The sequence below is a fragment of the Sapajus apella genome, unplaced genomic scaffold, assembly GCF_009761245.1.
Source record: "Sapajus apella isolate SASKATOON/1434 unplaced genomic scaffold, GSC_monkey_1.0 scaffold95, whole genome shotgun sequence".
Lineage (NCBI taxonomy): Eukaryota > Metazoa > Chordata > Mammalia > Primates > Cebidae > Sapajus > Sapajus apella.
The window spans coordinates 2,303,852-2,317,392 of NW_022437035.1; the positions used below are offsets into that span (position 1 = coordinate 2,303,852).

General features: G+C 51.5%; 1 protein-coding gene across 6 annotated transcripts in view; it reads left to right on the plus strand.

The window, feature by feature from the left end:
- MYO18B (myosin XVIIIB) overlaps positions 1-13,541 on the plus strand; it is a 285,693-nt gene that overhangs the window by 27,701 nt on the left and 244,451 nt on the right. For 4 of the 6 annotated variants that reach the window (XM_032256699.1, XM_032256702.1, XM_032256700.1 and 1 more), the window contains exons 8-11: positions 2,499-2,697; positions 4,192-4,334; positions 5,490-5,590; positions 9,035-9,098. In XM_032256699.1, the coding sequence (XP_032112590.1) occupies positions 2,499-2,697; positions 4,192-4,334; positions 5,490-5,590; positions 9,035-9,098 (507 nt within the window). Of the gene's footprint in view, positions 1-1,311; positions 2,058-2,498; positions 2,698-4,191; positions 4,335-5,489; positions 5,591-9,034; positions 9,099-13,541 lie in introns of those variants that run through there. The other 2 variants (XM_032256703.1, XM_032256705.1) reach the window with 2 other exon arrangements.

Here is a 13,541-nt window from a genome sequence, read left to right on the forward strand (position 1 = left end):
CAGGCGGCTGGGGTCTGGGCGGGCGCCTGAGGGCGTGCAGGTCTCGGTGAATAAGAGCGTGAGTTTGAGCATGGGCGTGTCCAGGTGGACAGAACTGGGCACCATCTCTGCGAACAGAGCCCTCAGCAATTCTGTGCATGTGCCTTCAAGCACACCTGTGTGCATGCTTGCAAGGGCACATGTACGCAGATGCAAAGGCATATGTGCATGCACGCACATATGAGTGCCTTCAGGAATCTGGACGTGCAGAATTCTTCCTTCTCCCTCCGGGCAGTGGGCCTGAGTGGGCTGATGGACGGGACTGCCCGTCCCTTGAACTTTAGTTTTTCCAGACTGGGGGAGGGCTCTAGGGCTCAGACCCCAGGACCCACTGCCTGCCTTAAGCCCTAAGGCTGTGTCCAGGCAGTGTGGGGGCATGTCCCCCCTTTGCCTGCATCAGGGTCCTGCTGAGCCCTACGTCTGCCATCAGGATAGGGACTCATGACTGTTCTTCAGGGGCTTGGAGCAGGAAAGGCCAACAGTGGACTGGGGACACCCCCAGCCCCAAGCTGGACATCCAGGCTGAGGGGAAGGCCATCACACGGGGTTTGTGCCCTTAGCTTGGCCAAGGGCCTGCGCTAGGGAGGGCAGATGGGGCCTTGCTGGACCCAGTGAGGACCCTCAGCATCCTGGGCTTTGGACATCCTCCTGCAGCACGGTCCATCCCTCTGTTCCTCTTGGTGCCCTCCCACTGACCTCACAGTAACCTCCTGCCCTCTTCCCTTGCTGCCAAGTCCAATGTCAAGTGTCTGGCCTCCCCTTATTGAACTCATGAACTCAGCAGCATTTCTCCACCTCTTCCTGGAAACACACCCTTCCTCTGCTCCAGCACTCCGCGTTCCTGCTTTTGCTTCCAGCCCAGTAGCCTCCCGGTCAGTCTTCCTCGTGGCCTCCCTGGCTGTCCCTGTCAGACTGCCCCGTCCCCACACTCTTCCTCGGTGATCTCATTCAGGCGTGTGGCTTTCAAATGCCTCCCGTTCACTACAATGGAATTCCTTCTTTCGTTGATCATCTCTCTCTTCCCAGCAGAAGGCAAGCTCCACCAAGCAGGGACTTAAGAAAAAATCAGGCTTACTGAGGTGTAATTTACATTACAGCTCAAGTCACCTTTTTAGTGTACAGATCTGTGCGTTTTGGACGAAGGTGTGTAGTTGCGAAACTGCTTCCGCAATCAATTACAAGACAGTTCCCATCACCCCCAAAAGGTCTCTGGGCCCCTCTGTGGTCAGCTCAGCCCCAAGCTCCAGCCCTGGTAGCCGCTGACCTGTTTTTATTTGTCCTTATAGTTTTACCTTTTCCAAAAAAAAAAAAAAAAGTCATATGCATGGCATTGTGCAGTAGGTAACGTTTCAAACTGGCTTCTTCCAGGCAGCGCAGTGCGTTGGAGATTCCTCCATGAGGTTTCATCGATCCACAGTTTGTTCCTTTATTTTGTTTCATGGAGACGCTAGCGTGCGTATTTGTGCATAGGGTGACCAGTTGTCCTGGTTTTCCGGGGACTAAAACATTTTCTGGGACATGAGACTTTCGTCGCTAAAACCAGGATGGGTGATTCTCCTAGTTCACTAGCTAAAGCATGTTTGCATTGTTCTAGGGTTTGGTGATTTTGAATACACTGTCGATATAACCAATGACATAGAGGGAATTTTTATGAACGTACGTTTTGATTTCTTTTAAGTCAATACGTGGAGAGGGGTTGTGGGTTTATGTGTTACGTGTGTATCTCACTGTAGAAGAAATTGCCAGGCTGTTTTCCATAGTGACTGTATCATTCAGCCTTCCCATGGGCATTGTATAAGAATTTCAGTAGCTTGTCATCTTCACCAAAACTTGGTAGTGACTGGTAAGTGTTTTTTCAGCCATTGTCACAGGCCTATAATGGTGTCTGTTTGTGATTGGCTGGAATTTCCTTTATCCATTTTGTGTCATGCTGTGCCCAAGTGCCTGCTACGTAGCAGACCCTCAGTGGATTATTTGACTGAAGTATGAATGAATGGATGAAGCAGATGGGGTTTCAGGTGTCACCTAAATCTCTTACGGCAAACATGTAGCACACATGCCACTAACCCCTCCACGTGCCATTCCCTGCGTCCATGGCAGACATCACTAATCACAATGGATAATTATGCCACTTATCCAGCTGCCTCGTTTCAAGCAGGTACAATTCGACACTTTGAGTAACCAGTGAGATGAATCCCGTGGGCGAATGCAGCTGACATTCAAGCCTCTGACTAACTAAAGAGGCAACCTAGGCTCAGGAAACAGGCATGGGCGGTCCAAGGACGCACAGTGAGCCGGGGGCGGGACTAGACACACAGGTTGGGCTCTTCCCGCAGAGTAGGAAGGGAGGCGGGGACACACAGTTCTGGGTCCTAAACCTGGGGCGGGGCACTGGCTTAGAATGCTCCCTAGGCACTGGCTGGGTGTGAAGGCTGATGATGCCTGTGGTCCTCCTACAGGTGCCCAGGAGCCGCCGGGATGGCCTGCCCGCCCACATTGGCTCCATGGCCCAGCGGGCATACTGGGCGCTGCTGAACCATTGGAGAGACCAGAGCATTGTGGCGCTGGGCCGGAGTGGCGCTGGGAAGACCTCCTGCTGCGAGCAGGTCCTGGAGCACCTGGTGGGGATGGCAGGCAGCCTGGATGGCAGGGTCTCAGGTACGGTGGCCTCTAGGTGATGTGTAGACTTGGGGCCAGGATGGGGAGAGCTGGAAGGGGATGCTGAGCTGCTCTTTCTTATATTAATTCAGCTAGCCTTCACTGAGCACCAGACATGTGCACACCCCCTGCTGGCTGCTGAGCAGGGCTATCCCTGGGTCACTGAGATGCATTTGTTGAAGTTAGAATAAGGCAACTCCTTCCTCAAGACATTGGCGGCCATTTGCAGAACAATCATCATACATTGATGTTATTAGAAGCGGATACTTGACTGCCATCTGCTGGGAAACCATCCTAATATAAGCACACAAGTCTAGGGTAGTGGGATGTGGTGTTTTTGGGCAGTGCACAACCTGCTGAACTGAACAGGTGACTCGACCAGTGAAGACAGAAGGGCAGAGTCTACACTCGTGAGAAACTAATAGCCAGAGAGGAAACTGAAGTGTACATACATTCAAAACTTGAATGTTCTTCAAAAAGTGCTGGCAGAGCAGGCTAGGGAAGAAGCCGAGGGAGCATAGAGGAGAGCAGATAACCTGAGGTTGGCGGTTCAAGACCAGCCTGACCAACGTGGAGAAATCTCGTCTCTACTAAAAATACAAAATTAGCTGCGTGTGATGGCGCAGGCCTATAATCTCCGTTACTTGGGAGGCTGAGGCAGGAGAATCGCTTGATCCTGGGAGGCAGAGGTTGCGGTGAGCCGAGATCATGTCATTGCACTCCAACCTGGGCAACACGAGAGAAGCGCCATCTCAAAAAACAACAACAAAAAACCTTTGGTCATGACAGCCACATGAGGACTAAATTTAATTAATTAATTAATTAGTTAATTAGCTAGTTAATTAATTTGCCCCAAATCAGATAACCAGCAAAGGGCAGACCTCAATCTCTTTTAACCGCTGGCTACATTGCTTCTCCACCAGGATTATTGCAATGCTTTGCTGAACACCTTCTCTCTATCTGGCTCATGCTAGAAGCTGGGAAGAGGCACAGTCTCTCTGAATGTAGTTGTGCTGTGAATTGTATGTGTCTGAGGGTGGAAGTCAGGTCAGGCTGTATGCAGGTGCTCAGCACAGTGCTTGTTGCATTGTAGGTATGCAATGAATAGTAGTGGAGAGATTAGAGGGCTTTGCGAGCCTGCTTCCAAGCTGTGGGGCAGGCCCCAGAATGTTTCTAGGTTCACCTCTTTCTAGGTTCTATTAGGTCTGGGAAGCCCTAGGGCAGCCTCTGTTACCCAGATGGTGCCTATCCCTGGCCCTTCTAGATGGAATCTGTCTCCCCTACGCCAGGGCTGGTAGTACAGGGTCAGCCCAGCAGGCGGCGCTCAGTGAAATGCATGTGGTTTAGAGTCGGGTGGGGCAGGGAGGGGATGGCGGGAAGCGCACAGGAAGCCCTCAGGGTGCAGAGGCAGGGGCCGCGGAAAAGGTGGGCCTGCGCGAGGTGGGAGTGGCAGCACCTGGACATCAGTGACGCTTGGCCCCGTGCCCCCAACAGTGGAGAAGATCCGAGCCACCTTCACCATCCTCCGGGCCTTCGGCTCGGTGTCCGTGGCCCACAGCCGCAGCGCCACCCGGTTCGCCATGGTGATGTCACTGGACTTCAGTGCTACAGGCCGCATCACGGCTGCTCAGCTCCAGGTGAGGCCTCTGGGTGGACGTGCAAGGGGGCCCTTGGGCCGCTGTGTCTCTAGCCCGGCACAGCAGAGCCCACGCCTCCCACTAGGACTCTGGGACGTGTCTGAAATGGTCACGGCGGTGGCTCACGCCTGTGATCCCAGCAGTTTGGGAGGCTGAGGCGGGTGGATCACCTGAGGTCAGGGGTTCGAGACCAGCCTGACCAACATGATAAAACCCCGTCTCTACTAAAATGCAAAAATTAGCGGGGCATAGTAGCAGGTCCCCGGAGGCTGAGGCAGAAGGATCACTTGAACCCAGGAGGGCGGGGGTTGCAGTGAGCCGAGATTGTGCCATTGCACTCCAGCCTGGGCAACAAGAGTGAAACTCCGTCTCAAAAAAAAAAAAAAATAGTAATAATAATAAAAATAATGAAATGGTCATGGATCCCCTAGCTGGGGCCAAGTGGCTCCCCACCTCACTCAGTGACCTGGAACATTCCCCTCTGGAGCCAGCCAGCCTGTCTGTGCTTTGGACTCTCGGGGGGATGAAATATTCATGAGCTAATACGGAATTCAGCCTCTCCTTAGCCGGGTCTTAAAAGCGCAAGTTGAAATTAAACAGACACTCGCCAGCCTTCCGCAGCAGCCCAGGTGTGACGAACACATGGCCTGTTCCTTCTCATCTCCAAGATCACCGGCACCCCTCCCTGTCTCCCTCAAACGTTCTGTTGGAACGTAAAGTAGGATTAGATTATTAGAAGGGCTGTTTGCACAAGGACCTGGTGTAATATCCAGACTCAAGGAAAACCCCTCCATGCCAAATAAGTCCCTTTTCCGTCCTGGCCCTGAAATCCTACCCTTAATCACGATTCGGGTTAAGGTATTAAAGGCTTCTATTAAAAAAGGAATATGCTGGAGGGTGGCCTTGATTGTTATTACCTTTGATGCCTTAATTGGAATAAATCTATTGCGTTAGTTGGTTTCCTAGGTGGACTCTGAATCAGGGAGACAAAGGATTCGGAGGTTTTGACTTAGAGGTTGACAGCGAAAGTTGGACCTGAGATGTTGCCTCAAAGAGTGGATCAGAGTGGGGCACCCTGACGGGGCTTCTGGGTGGCTGGGTGCCAGGCACAAGCAGATGTCCCCAAAGTGCTGATGGGGTGCTGTCTCCCTGTAGACAATGCTTTTGGAGAAGAGCCGCGTGGCCCGGCAGCCAGAAGGGGAAAGTAACTTCCAGGTTTTCTCCCAGATGCTGGCTGGATTGGACCTGGATCTCAGGTGAGCACTTGCGGCAGGTAGAGACAGCTGAGGGCACTGCCACAAAGGGCACCTGTTCTTTGGGGGGTCCAGCCTTAGCTTCTGCCCAGCACTGAGAGGTCACGGGACCCAGGGAATAGGAACATGGCCTCCGATTCCAGCTGCCTGGGTACCCACAGCTCACACGCAGGATGACTTGGGTCACATGTCACATGTCATCCACTCTGAGCCTCAGTTTCTTCCTTTGTAATGTGGAAACAACACCTTGCCTAGACCTTATGGGATTAAGTGAGATAATACATATAGGATTCAGTGAGATAATATGCATTCAGCTCTTTATAAATGCTGGGAGTGGAGGCTGTCTGCTGTGACAGTGGTATGTCAGCACTGGCCCTGACCGCGGTGTAGGAAGAGGGAGAGAGACAGCAGACCCCCACATCTTCCAGAAGTTTCTAAACTTCTGGAGCTTTGGGTGTATGGTAGGGTGTGCCTACCTGAGGTGCCTCGGGACAGACCTGGAGCTGAGTGGAGCAGTGAGCTGGGTAGTCACGCAAGCTTCATCTTGGAGGGCTTCCTGGAGGAGGTGGCCCAAAAAGCCATCTCTGCCCTTCCCCAGATCTACAGGGCATCCTTAGGCATGGAGCTCATGTGGCTTCCTCTCCCAGAGCCTTGTTCCCTCCTCTGTTGGATGGATGCATGGTCTTCGCGAAGCTCCAGGGAGAGGAAAAACTAGGTGTTCCCACGTGAGGGGTGGTAATTTGTGGTTGCCCTGTTCTAGCCCCAACGCTGTTTGTTCCCCGGCCTTCTCTCTGCATCTGAAGGGCAGCCTCAACCTGTCCTGGGCATCCCGGGAACTCCCGGTTTTCAGAGTGATAGTAACTGAGCAGCAGGGAAGCTTCTAGAAGGTCTTGAGAACCTGTAGAAGAACTTGGAGTAGGGTGGTATAGTAGAGCGACAAGGACCGGAAACTCGAGGACAAGGCTGTGTGAATTTTCATGCTGGCTTCTCCACTCATTGGCTGTGTGACCTTGAGCTAGTGACTTCACCTCTCTGAGCCTGACTTTTCTTATCTACAAAATAGCTGCGACTATCGCGCAGTGTTGTGGTGAGGGTTAAAAAACGAACAGGTAGACAGTCCTTAAAACAGCGCCGGGGCCTGGCGAATGCTTTGTGTTTGTTGTAGATTTGGGAGGAGCTGGTCTGCCTTGATATCCCCCACAGGCCCTGACCAGGTCACCCAAAGGAATGACTTTGGGTTCAGAAGGACATGGATCGGATCCTGGCTTTGCCCCACATGGGCTTCTCTGAGCCTTGGTTTTTCCTTCTGTAAAATGGGTTCCTACTAGCGCCAGCCCTGGAGGCATTTAAATGAGATCACATGTCGAGGCAGCAGGCGCCGTGTGCAGCGCGTAGTGAGGGTGTCAGGCGGGAAGGAAGAGGTGGGCGGAGCCTGAACGTAGGTGTTTGAGCCCCACTTTCAGCCCATGCCCTTACATCTTGGGGCCTCCGTTTTCTCCCCTCTCAGAATACTGAGGGACACACACATCACCCCGTTCCGGCTCTGGAGCCCCAAACTGGGGCTCTCTCATCTGTATCCCATGGGTGGCGCTTGGCTCTGGGGAGAGAAGCATTGCCTGCTGGGGAGGGGGTTTGGGGGCTTATCCTGGGGTGGGCCCAGGAAGGGTGAGGCTCCACTGCAGCCAGCAGAGGGTGCCAGGCCTTCACTCCAAGCCGGGCCCAGGCCAGGGGCCCTCCGTGCTGGTGGCATCCTTATTGAGTCTGGCAGCCTTAGAAGCCAGGCCAAAGCTGCCTCTGGGAGGAAGGGGTCGTCCAGATGAGTTTCAGAGACCCCAAGAGAGTAGAGTGTTTGGGGCAACTCAGACCCCTCAGGGAGTCATGGTCTTTCTGAAGGCTCCTTGATGACTCCTCCATTACCTCCCTTTCTCTGCCTCTGCTGCTGCCAACCTGGTCCCTCACCCCCCTGGAGGCTTCCAAAGGTCAAAAACTGGTTCCCACTGGGCAAATGTTCTTTCTCCCATGCACTCATGTGGCAAACTCCTATTCATCCTTCAAAACCCTACTCGAAATCTCTTCCTTAGAGGAACATTGCCTGACTCTTGCTCCTCAGTTTCTCCTTTTTACCATTTTGGTGTCTGGTGTGTGCTTCTGGCTCAAGCACCTGCCATGCTGGGTGTGCAGGTCTCCCTTCCTCACCAGGTGGACTGGGAGATCTTTGCATCAGGGGCCCTGCCATCTTTCTTTCTGCCTTCCCAGTACCTAGCGCAGGGCTTGGCCTTGGCACCGGGTAGATGCTTCTTAATTACTCGTCAGATTGAATTTCCAGTGAACAGAAGAGCGTATGAGGAAAACACAGAGCACTTACTCCATGCCAGCCCGGCAGTGTGAGGTTATGTACAATATCTCATTTAATCCTGGGAGACAAGTGGAGTGGGGACCCATTTTACAGATAAGGAAAAGTTAGTTGCAGAGAAGAGAATTACCTTGTCTGCTGCATGGCAGCACTGGGGTTGAACTTGAAGCCTCTCTGGTGAGAGTCTTTCAAAGTCACGAGGCAGAGAGGGGTGTAGGGTCTGTAGAGAATCCAGGGAGAGGACACTGAAGACCCCAGAACCAGACAAGTTGGCCAGAGACTGATGAGTCAGCCCCACTTTCCAGGAATCAATTGGAACCCACATGGGGACTGGGGACCCTAGGCTGGGCTCTACAATGCTTTTGTGAGTAGAGAGTGTGATTCGAGGGGGCAAGGGGCATAGCCATGCCCACCCCCCTTTGGCGTGCATTCCTCAAGCCTGCAAAAGCGGGTGGTCCATCTGCAGGTCTCACTCTGAAGGAACCTGCGGTTTGAACGCCAGAAGGAGCCTTACACATCGCGTTGGTTCATAAAGTGCAGACTGAGGCCAGTAGAGGCGCCCGTGGCAGGCTGGCGCGGAGTGAGGGCTGCAGGGGCCAGCAGACCGCAGTTCGGCTCCTGGCTGCGTGTTGGCTAGCTGTGAAGTCCGGGGCAGTACTCACGCCCAGGGCCTCTGTTTTGTCAACTGCAAAATGGAAATCATATTTGTACCCATGGAGTGTGGCTGTCTTGAGTCATCTTAGCACTCAGCGCACAGCAAGGACTCATTCACGCTGACCGTTTCCTTATTGCCCCTGAGTGAGCTCACCCAGCTGATGAGAAGATCTGGGGTCAGTCCCCGCCCTCCTGATTTTCCTCTGCTACTCTTTCTTCTGGGATTTCCTGGCTTTCGGGAAGAGCCAAGTGAGGGCTGTGAGGGAGGAATATTTGGGAGATTGAAGATGTCCCAGGGCAGAGTTAGTGGGGCCAAGGCCAGGGACAGCCACTGGGGTGCCTGGGCAGTGGCGTGGAGCCTCACACTGTGACGCCCACCTGCCCTGCCAGGCCCGGTGTGGACAGTGCCCCCTGACTCCTCGTTCCTTCTGTGCTTCCAGGACGGAGCTGAACCTCCACCACGTGGCAGACAGCAGCTCCTTTGGCATGGGCGCATGGTCCAAGGTAAGGAGGAAGTCCTTTGGGGTGGGATGTGGGGCTGTGTCCCTGGGGCCAGATGGGAGGGTGATGCGGAGCCCCCCTGCAACTTGTCTCCTTGATGCCGGGGTTCATAGACGGCAGGGGTTGGTCACGTGGGAGAGTCAGGGGCTGCCTTTGCAGGGTCTGGGCTTACTGCGGAAAGGAGTCTTGGACAAATAAAGAAACCAGGTGTAGTGTAAGTAGAGGCAGGACTAGGGCCTGGAATCAGGTTGTCTAGTTCAAGGCTCAGCCCTGACCTTGACCTCCCTGGATGTTCGTCTCTTCTTCAGTAAAATAATCTGCCTCAGGGTAGTTGTGGGGGTGAAGTGAAATGGTGCATCACGTGCTGAGAACAGGGCGTGGCCTAAAGTGTGCTCTTTGTAAATGCTGCTGGTGTTTAACTGGGGGAGGTGCACTCAGCGATGGTTTTCTTTACTGCAACCTCCACCTCCTGGGTTCAGGCAATTCTCCTGCCTCAGCCCCCGGAGTAGCTGGGAGTACAGGCACGCGCCACCACACCCAGCTACTTTTTTTTGTATTTTTAGTAGAGATGGGGTTTCACCATGCTGGCCAGGATGGTCTCGATCTCCTGACCTCGTGATCCACCCGCCTCGGCCTCCCACAGTGCTGGGATTACAGGCGTGAGCCACCGCGCCCAGCTCAGCGATGGTTTTCTGATGAATGTAGCCTACGAGTGGGGCTGAGAGGTATTTCATTGCTTAAAGAAGCAAATGATTCACTGGTTTGATATTTTATTATTCAGTTATTTTAACCATTGTTTTCTCGCCTCTCCCCCAAATACCTTCACCACCACCTACGCTGGGCCTGTGTTGAGTGCTAGGAGTGTGGTCCTCCTCCATGAATTTTCATTTTAGCAGAAACACAGACTTAGAAATTAATGCAATCACATGAGATAAGAATATGTCAGAGGTTGCACAAAATGCTGCGGGCACCACAGGATAGCTGATAGAGTGACTTGGCCTTTGCCAGGGAAGACTTCTTAGCTGAGGGAACATTCAGCCTGGGTTTTGAAGGATGAATAGGAGTTCACCAGATAGAGGGAAGTAGATAATTTCCACTCCAAAGCCTCTTTTCAAACATATATGCCCGGGAAACAAATAGTGCTGGAATAATTGGATATCCTGGTGCCACAAAAAAAAAAAAAAAAAAAAAAAAAGAAGAATCCGTGTTTCACACGACATACTAAAATTAACAAAAAATGAGTCACAGATCTAATTGTAAAACTTCAAACCACAAAATTGCTAGAAGAAAGGTAAGAAAAATCTCTGTAACCCTGATTCGGGCAAAGATTTCTTAATGAGACACCAAAATCCCAGTCCATAAGAGAACAAATTAACCTTATCCAAAGGAACAGCATCTGCTCTTTGAAAGCCGCTATTATTAGGAAAAAGCAAACCACAGACTGGGAGAAAATATTTGCAAATCACTTATCTGATAAAGGATTTTTATCTAGAACATAAAGGTAATCCTCAAACTCACACAAAACAACAAAAAAGGTGGCCGAAAGATGGAACATACACAGAAAAATGTCAATGGATCGTAACTAAGCACACGAAAATATGCTCAACATCATCGGTCATTATAGCAACTCAGCCTTCTGCCATCTTTCTTGCCTATTAAACTCTCTACTCCTTAAAAATAAAAAAAAGAAAGAAATTCAACTGGGTGCTGCGGCTCATGCTTGTGATCCCAGCACTTTGGGAGGCTGAGGCTGGCAGATCACCTGAAGTCAGGAGTTCGAGACCAGCCTGGCCAACATGGCGAAACCCCATCTACTAAAAGTACAAAAAATTAGCCGGGCATGGTGGCACACACCTGTAGTTCCAGCTATCAGCAGGCTGAGGCAGGAGAATTGCTTGAACCCGGGAGGAGGAGGTTACAGTGAGCTGAGATTGCACCACTCACTCCAGCCTGGGAGACGGAGAAAGACTCTGTGTCAAAACAGCAACAACAAAAAAGGAAATCTGCTAAGCGCGTGCACACACACACACACACACACACACACACCCTTAGATGTTGCTGAGTATTATACGCAGAGCTCTAGGTGAGGCCTGAGAACGTGCATTTCTCACAAGTTCCCAGGCAATGCTGAAGCTGCTGGTCCAAGAACCCTGCTTGAGAACCGCTACTGTAGAGTCTGTTTCTGCCCTGGGTGACGTGATGTGTCTGCCCGGTCTTTGATAATCTGCTTGTCACCTTATAAGTATGTCCCAAATATTGCATGGGCAAGCCCGGAGAGTTGGGGCCATATCAGAGAGGCTGCCTGGAAGAGGTGACCAAGAGCTGGCCATGAGAATGAGCACGAAATTTCTTTCATTCTCAAAACTCATAAACGAAACAAGCTGGAATGAACGTGAAATTAGACAGGTGCAGTGAGGCTGGCATTCTTGCTAAGGCAAATATTGGGGGGGGCATCCTCTTTACTCAGCAGTGTGTTCCTTTTTCATACCTTTCCCCCCATGATGTGGGGTCATTAGGAGCCCAGACCTTGACCTTGAGGGCAAGAGATGAGAAATTATCTCAGCACTGATTTTTCATATTCATTTAATGAGCTTTGGCCAAATGTATCCATTTGAATCAGCAAAAGAATTGTTTTCCTATTGTTTTTGAGAAGGGAAAAGGCCCAAGCTGGGCCCCTCTGAGCTCTCCCCAGCCTGACCTGTTTGTTAGGTGTCTGCGTAAAGCCATTGGTCACAGCGTGAATTCCTGTCAAAGAAGCATTTGAAGTGGTTTGCTTTTTTCCCCTGTATTTCTGTGGGGCATTTTTTAGACCAATGGATTTGCGGGAACTGGTAGGGTGTTTCTTTGTTCTTTCTCTGTTAACTGGCAGGTATTAAGAGAATGTTTCCTCTGTTCTTTCAGAAGAAAAATGAAGTTTGAAAATTCACTGGTCTTTGATACAAGCCTGGGCTAGTTACTGGGGTTGGGAGGCCAGGGACAGCCTCCTTAAGGAAATCTGGTGATCAGGACATGCCCCCCAGAAACAGGAGTTGCTAAGTCCCCAGGGCTGTCAGACTGAACAAATCATACAGGACTCCCAGTTAAATTTGAATTTCAGATAAACATTGAAGGATGTTTTTGTATAAGCATGTCCCAAATATGGCACACGGATGCCTGAAGGGTTGGGAGCATGTCAGGGCTGGTTGCCTGGAGGAGCTGATCACAGGCTGTTCCCGGAATGAGAATGATAGTCGTCAGGTGCAGTGAGACCAGAATTCTTGTTGTACCAAATATTGTGGGGGACATATTTAATTGTGAAAAAAAATTATACACTCTTTATCTAAAATTCGAATTTAGGGCCGGGCACAGTGGCTCACGCCTGTAATCCCAGCACTTTGGGAGGCCGACGCGGGTGGATCACGAGGTCAGGAGATGGAGACCATCCTGGCTAACACGGTGAAATCCCGTCTCTACTAAAAATACAAAAATTAGCTGGGCGTGGTGGTGTGCGCCTGTAGTCCCAGTTACTCGGGAGGCTGAGGCAGGAGAATCTCTTGAACCCGGAAGGCGGAGGTTGCAGTGAGCCAAGATCACGCCACTGCACTCCAGCCTGGAGACAGAGCAAGACTCCATCTCAAAAAAAAAAAAAAAAAAAGTGGCCGGGCGCGGTGGCTCAAGCCTGTAATCCCAGCACTTTGGGAGGCCGAGGTGGGTGGATCACGAGGTCAAGAGATCGAGACCATCCTGGTCAACATGGTGAAACCCCGTCTCTACTAAAAATACAAAAAATTAGCTGGCATGGTGGCACGTGCCTGTAATCCCAGCTACTCAGGAGGCTGAGGCAGGAGAATTGCCTGAACCCAGGAGGCGGAGGTTGCGGTGAGCCGAGATTGTGCCATTGCACTCCAGCCTGGGTGACAAAAGTGAATCTCCGTCTCAAAAAAAAAAAAAAAAAAAAGTTGAATTTAACTGGATGCCCTGCATTTTCTTTGGTAACCGTGCAACCCAACTTCAACCCAACGTCATCCCTGACTGAGCCCTGCTTTTTCCCTCTCCCCCTAGCCAGCCCCTCTGACTATGATGAATTCTGCTTCTATTTCATCTGTTAACAGCTGGTTCCATCTCCACTGAACACTCACTGGTGACAGTGGAGTGCAACGTAGCGATGTTCAAATCCCAGTGACAGCGGTTATGCTAGGTGGCCTTACGCAAGGGACCTCATCTCCTTGGTCCTCAGTTTTTTTCTTTTTTGAACACTAGGAGAGCAAGAGTCCACCTTGACCTCAAATTACATGAGAAAAAGCCAATAAAGCACTTGGAAGGTGCTGACACTTTCAATGTCAGGCTTCTTCCTCTTCTTCCTCCTCCTCTTCCTCCTCCTCTTCATTCTCCTTCTCCTCCTCCTTCTCCTCCTCCTTCCCCTCCTCCCCCTCCTCTTCCTCCTCCTCCTCCTTCTCCTCCTCCTCC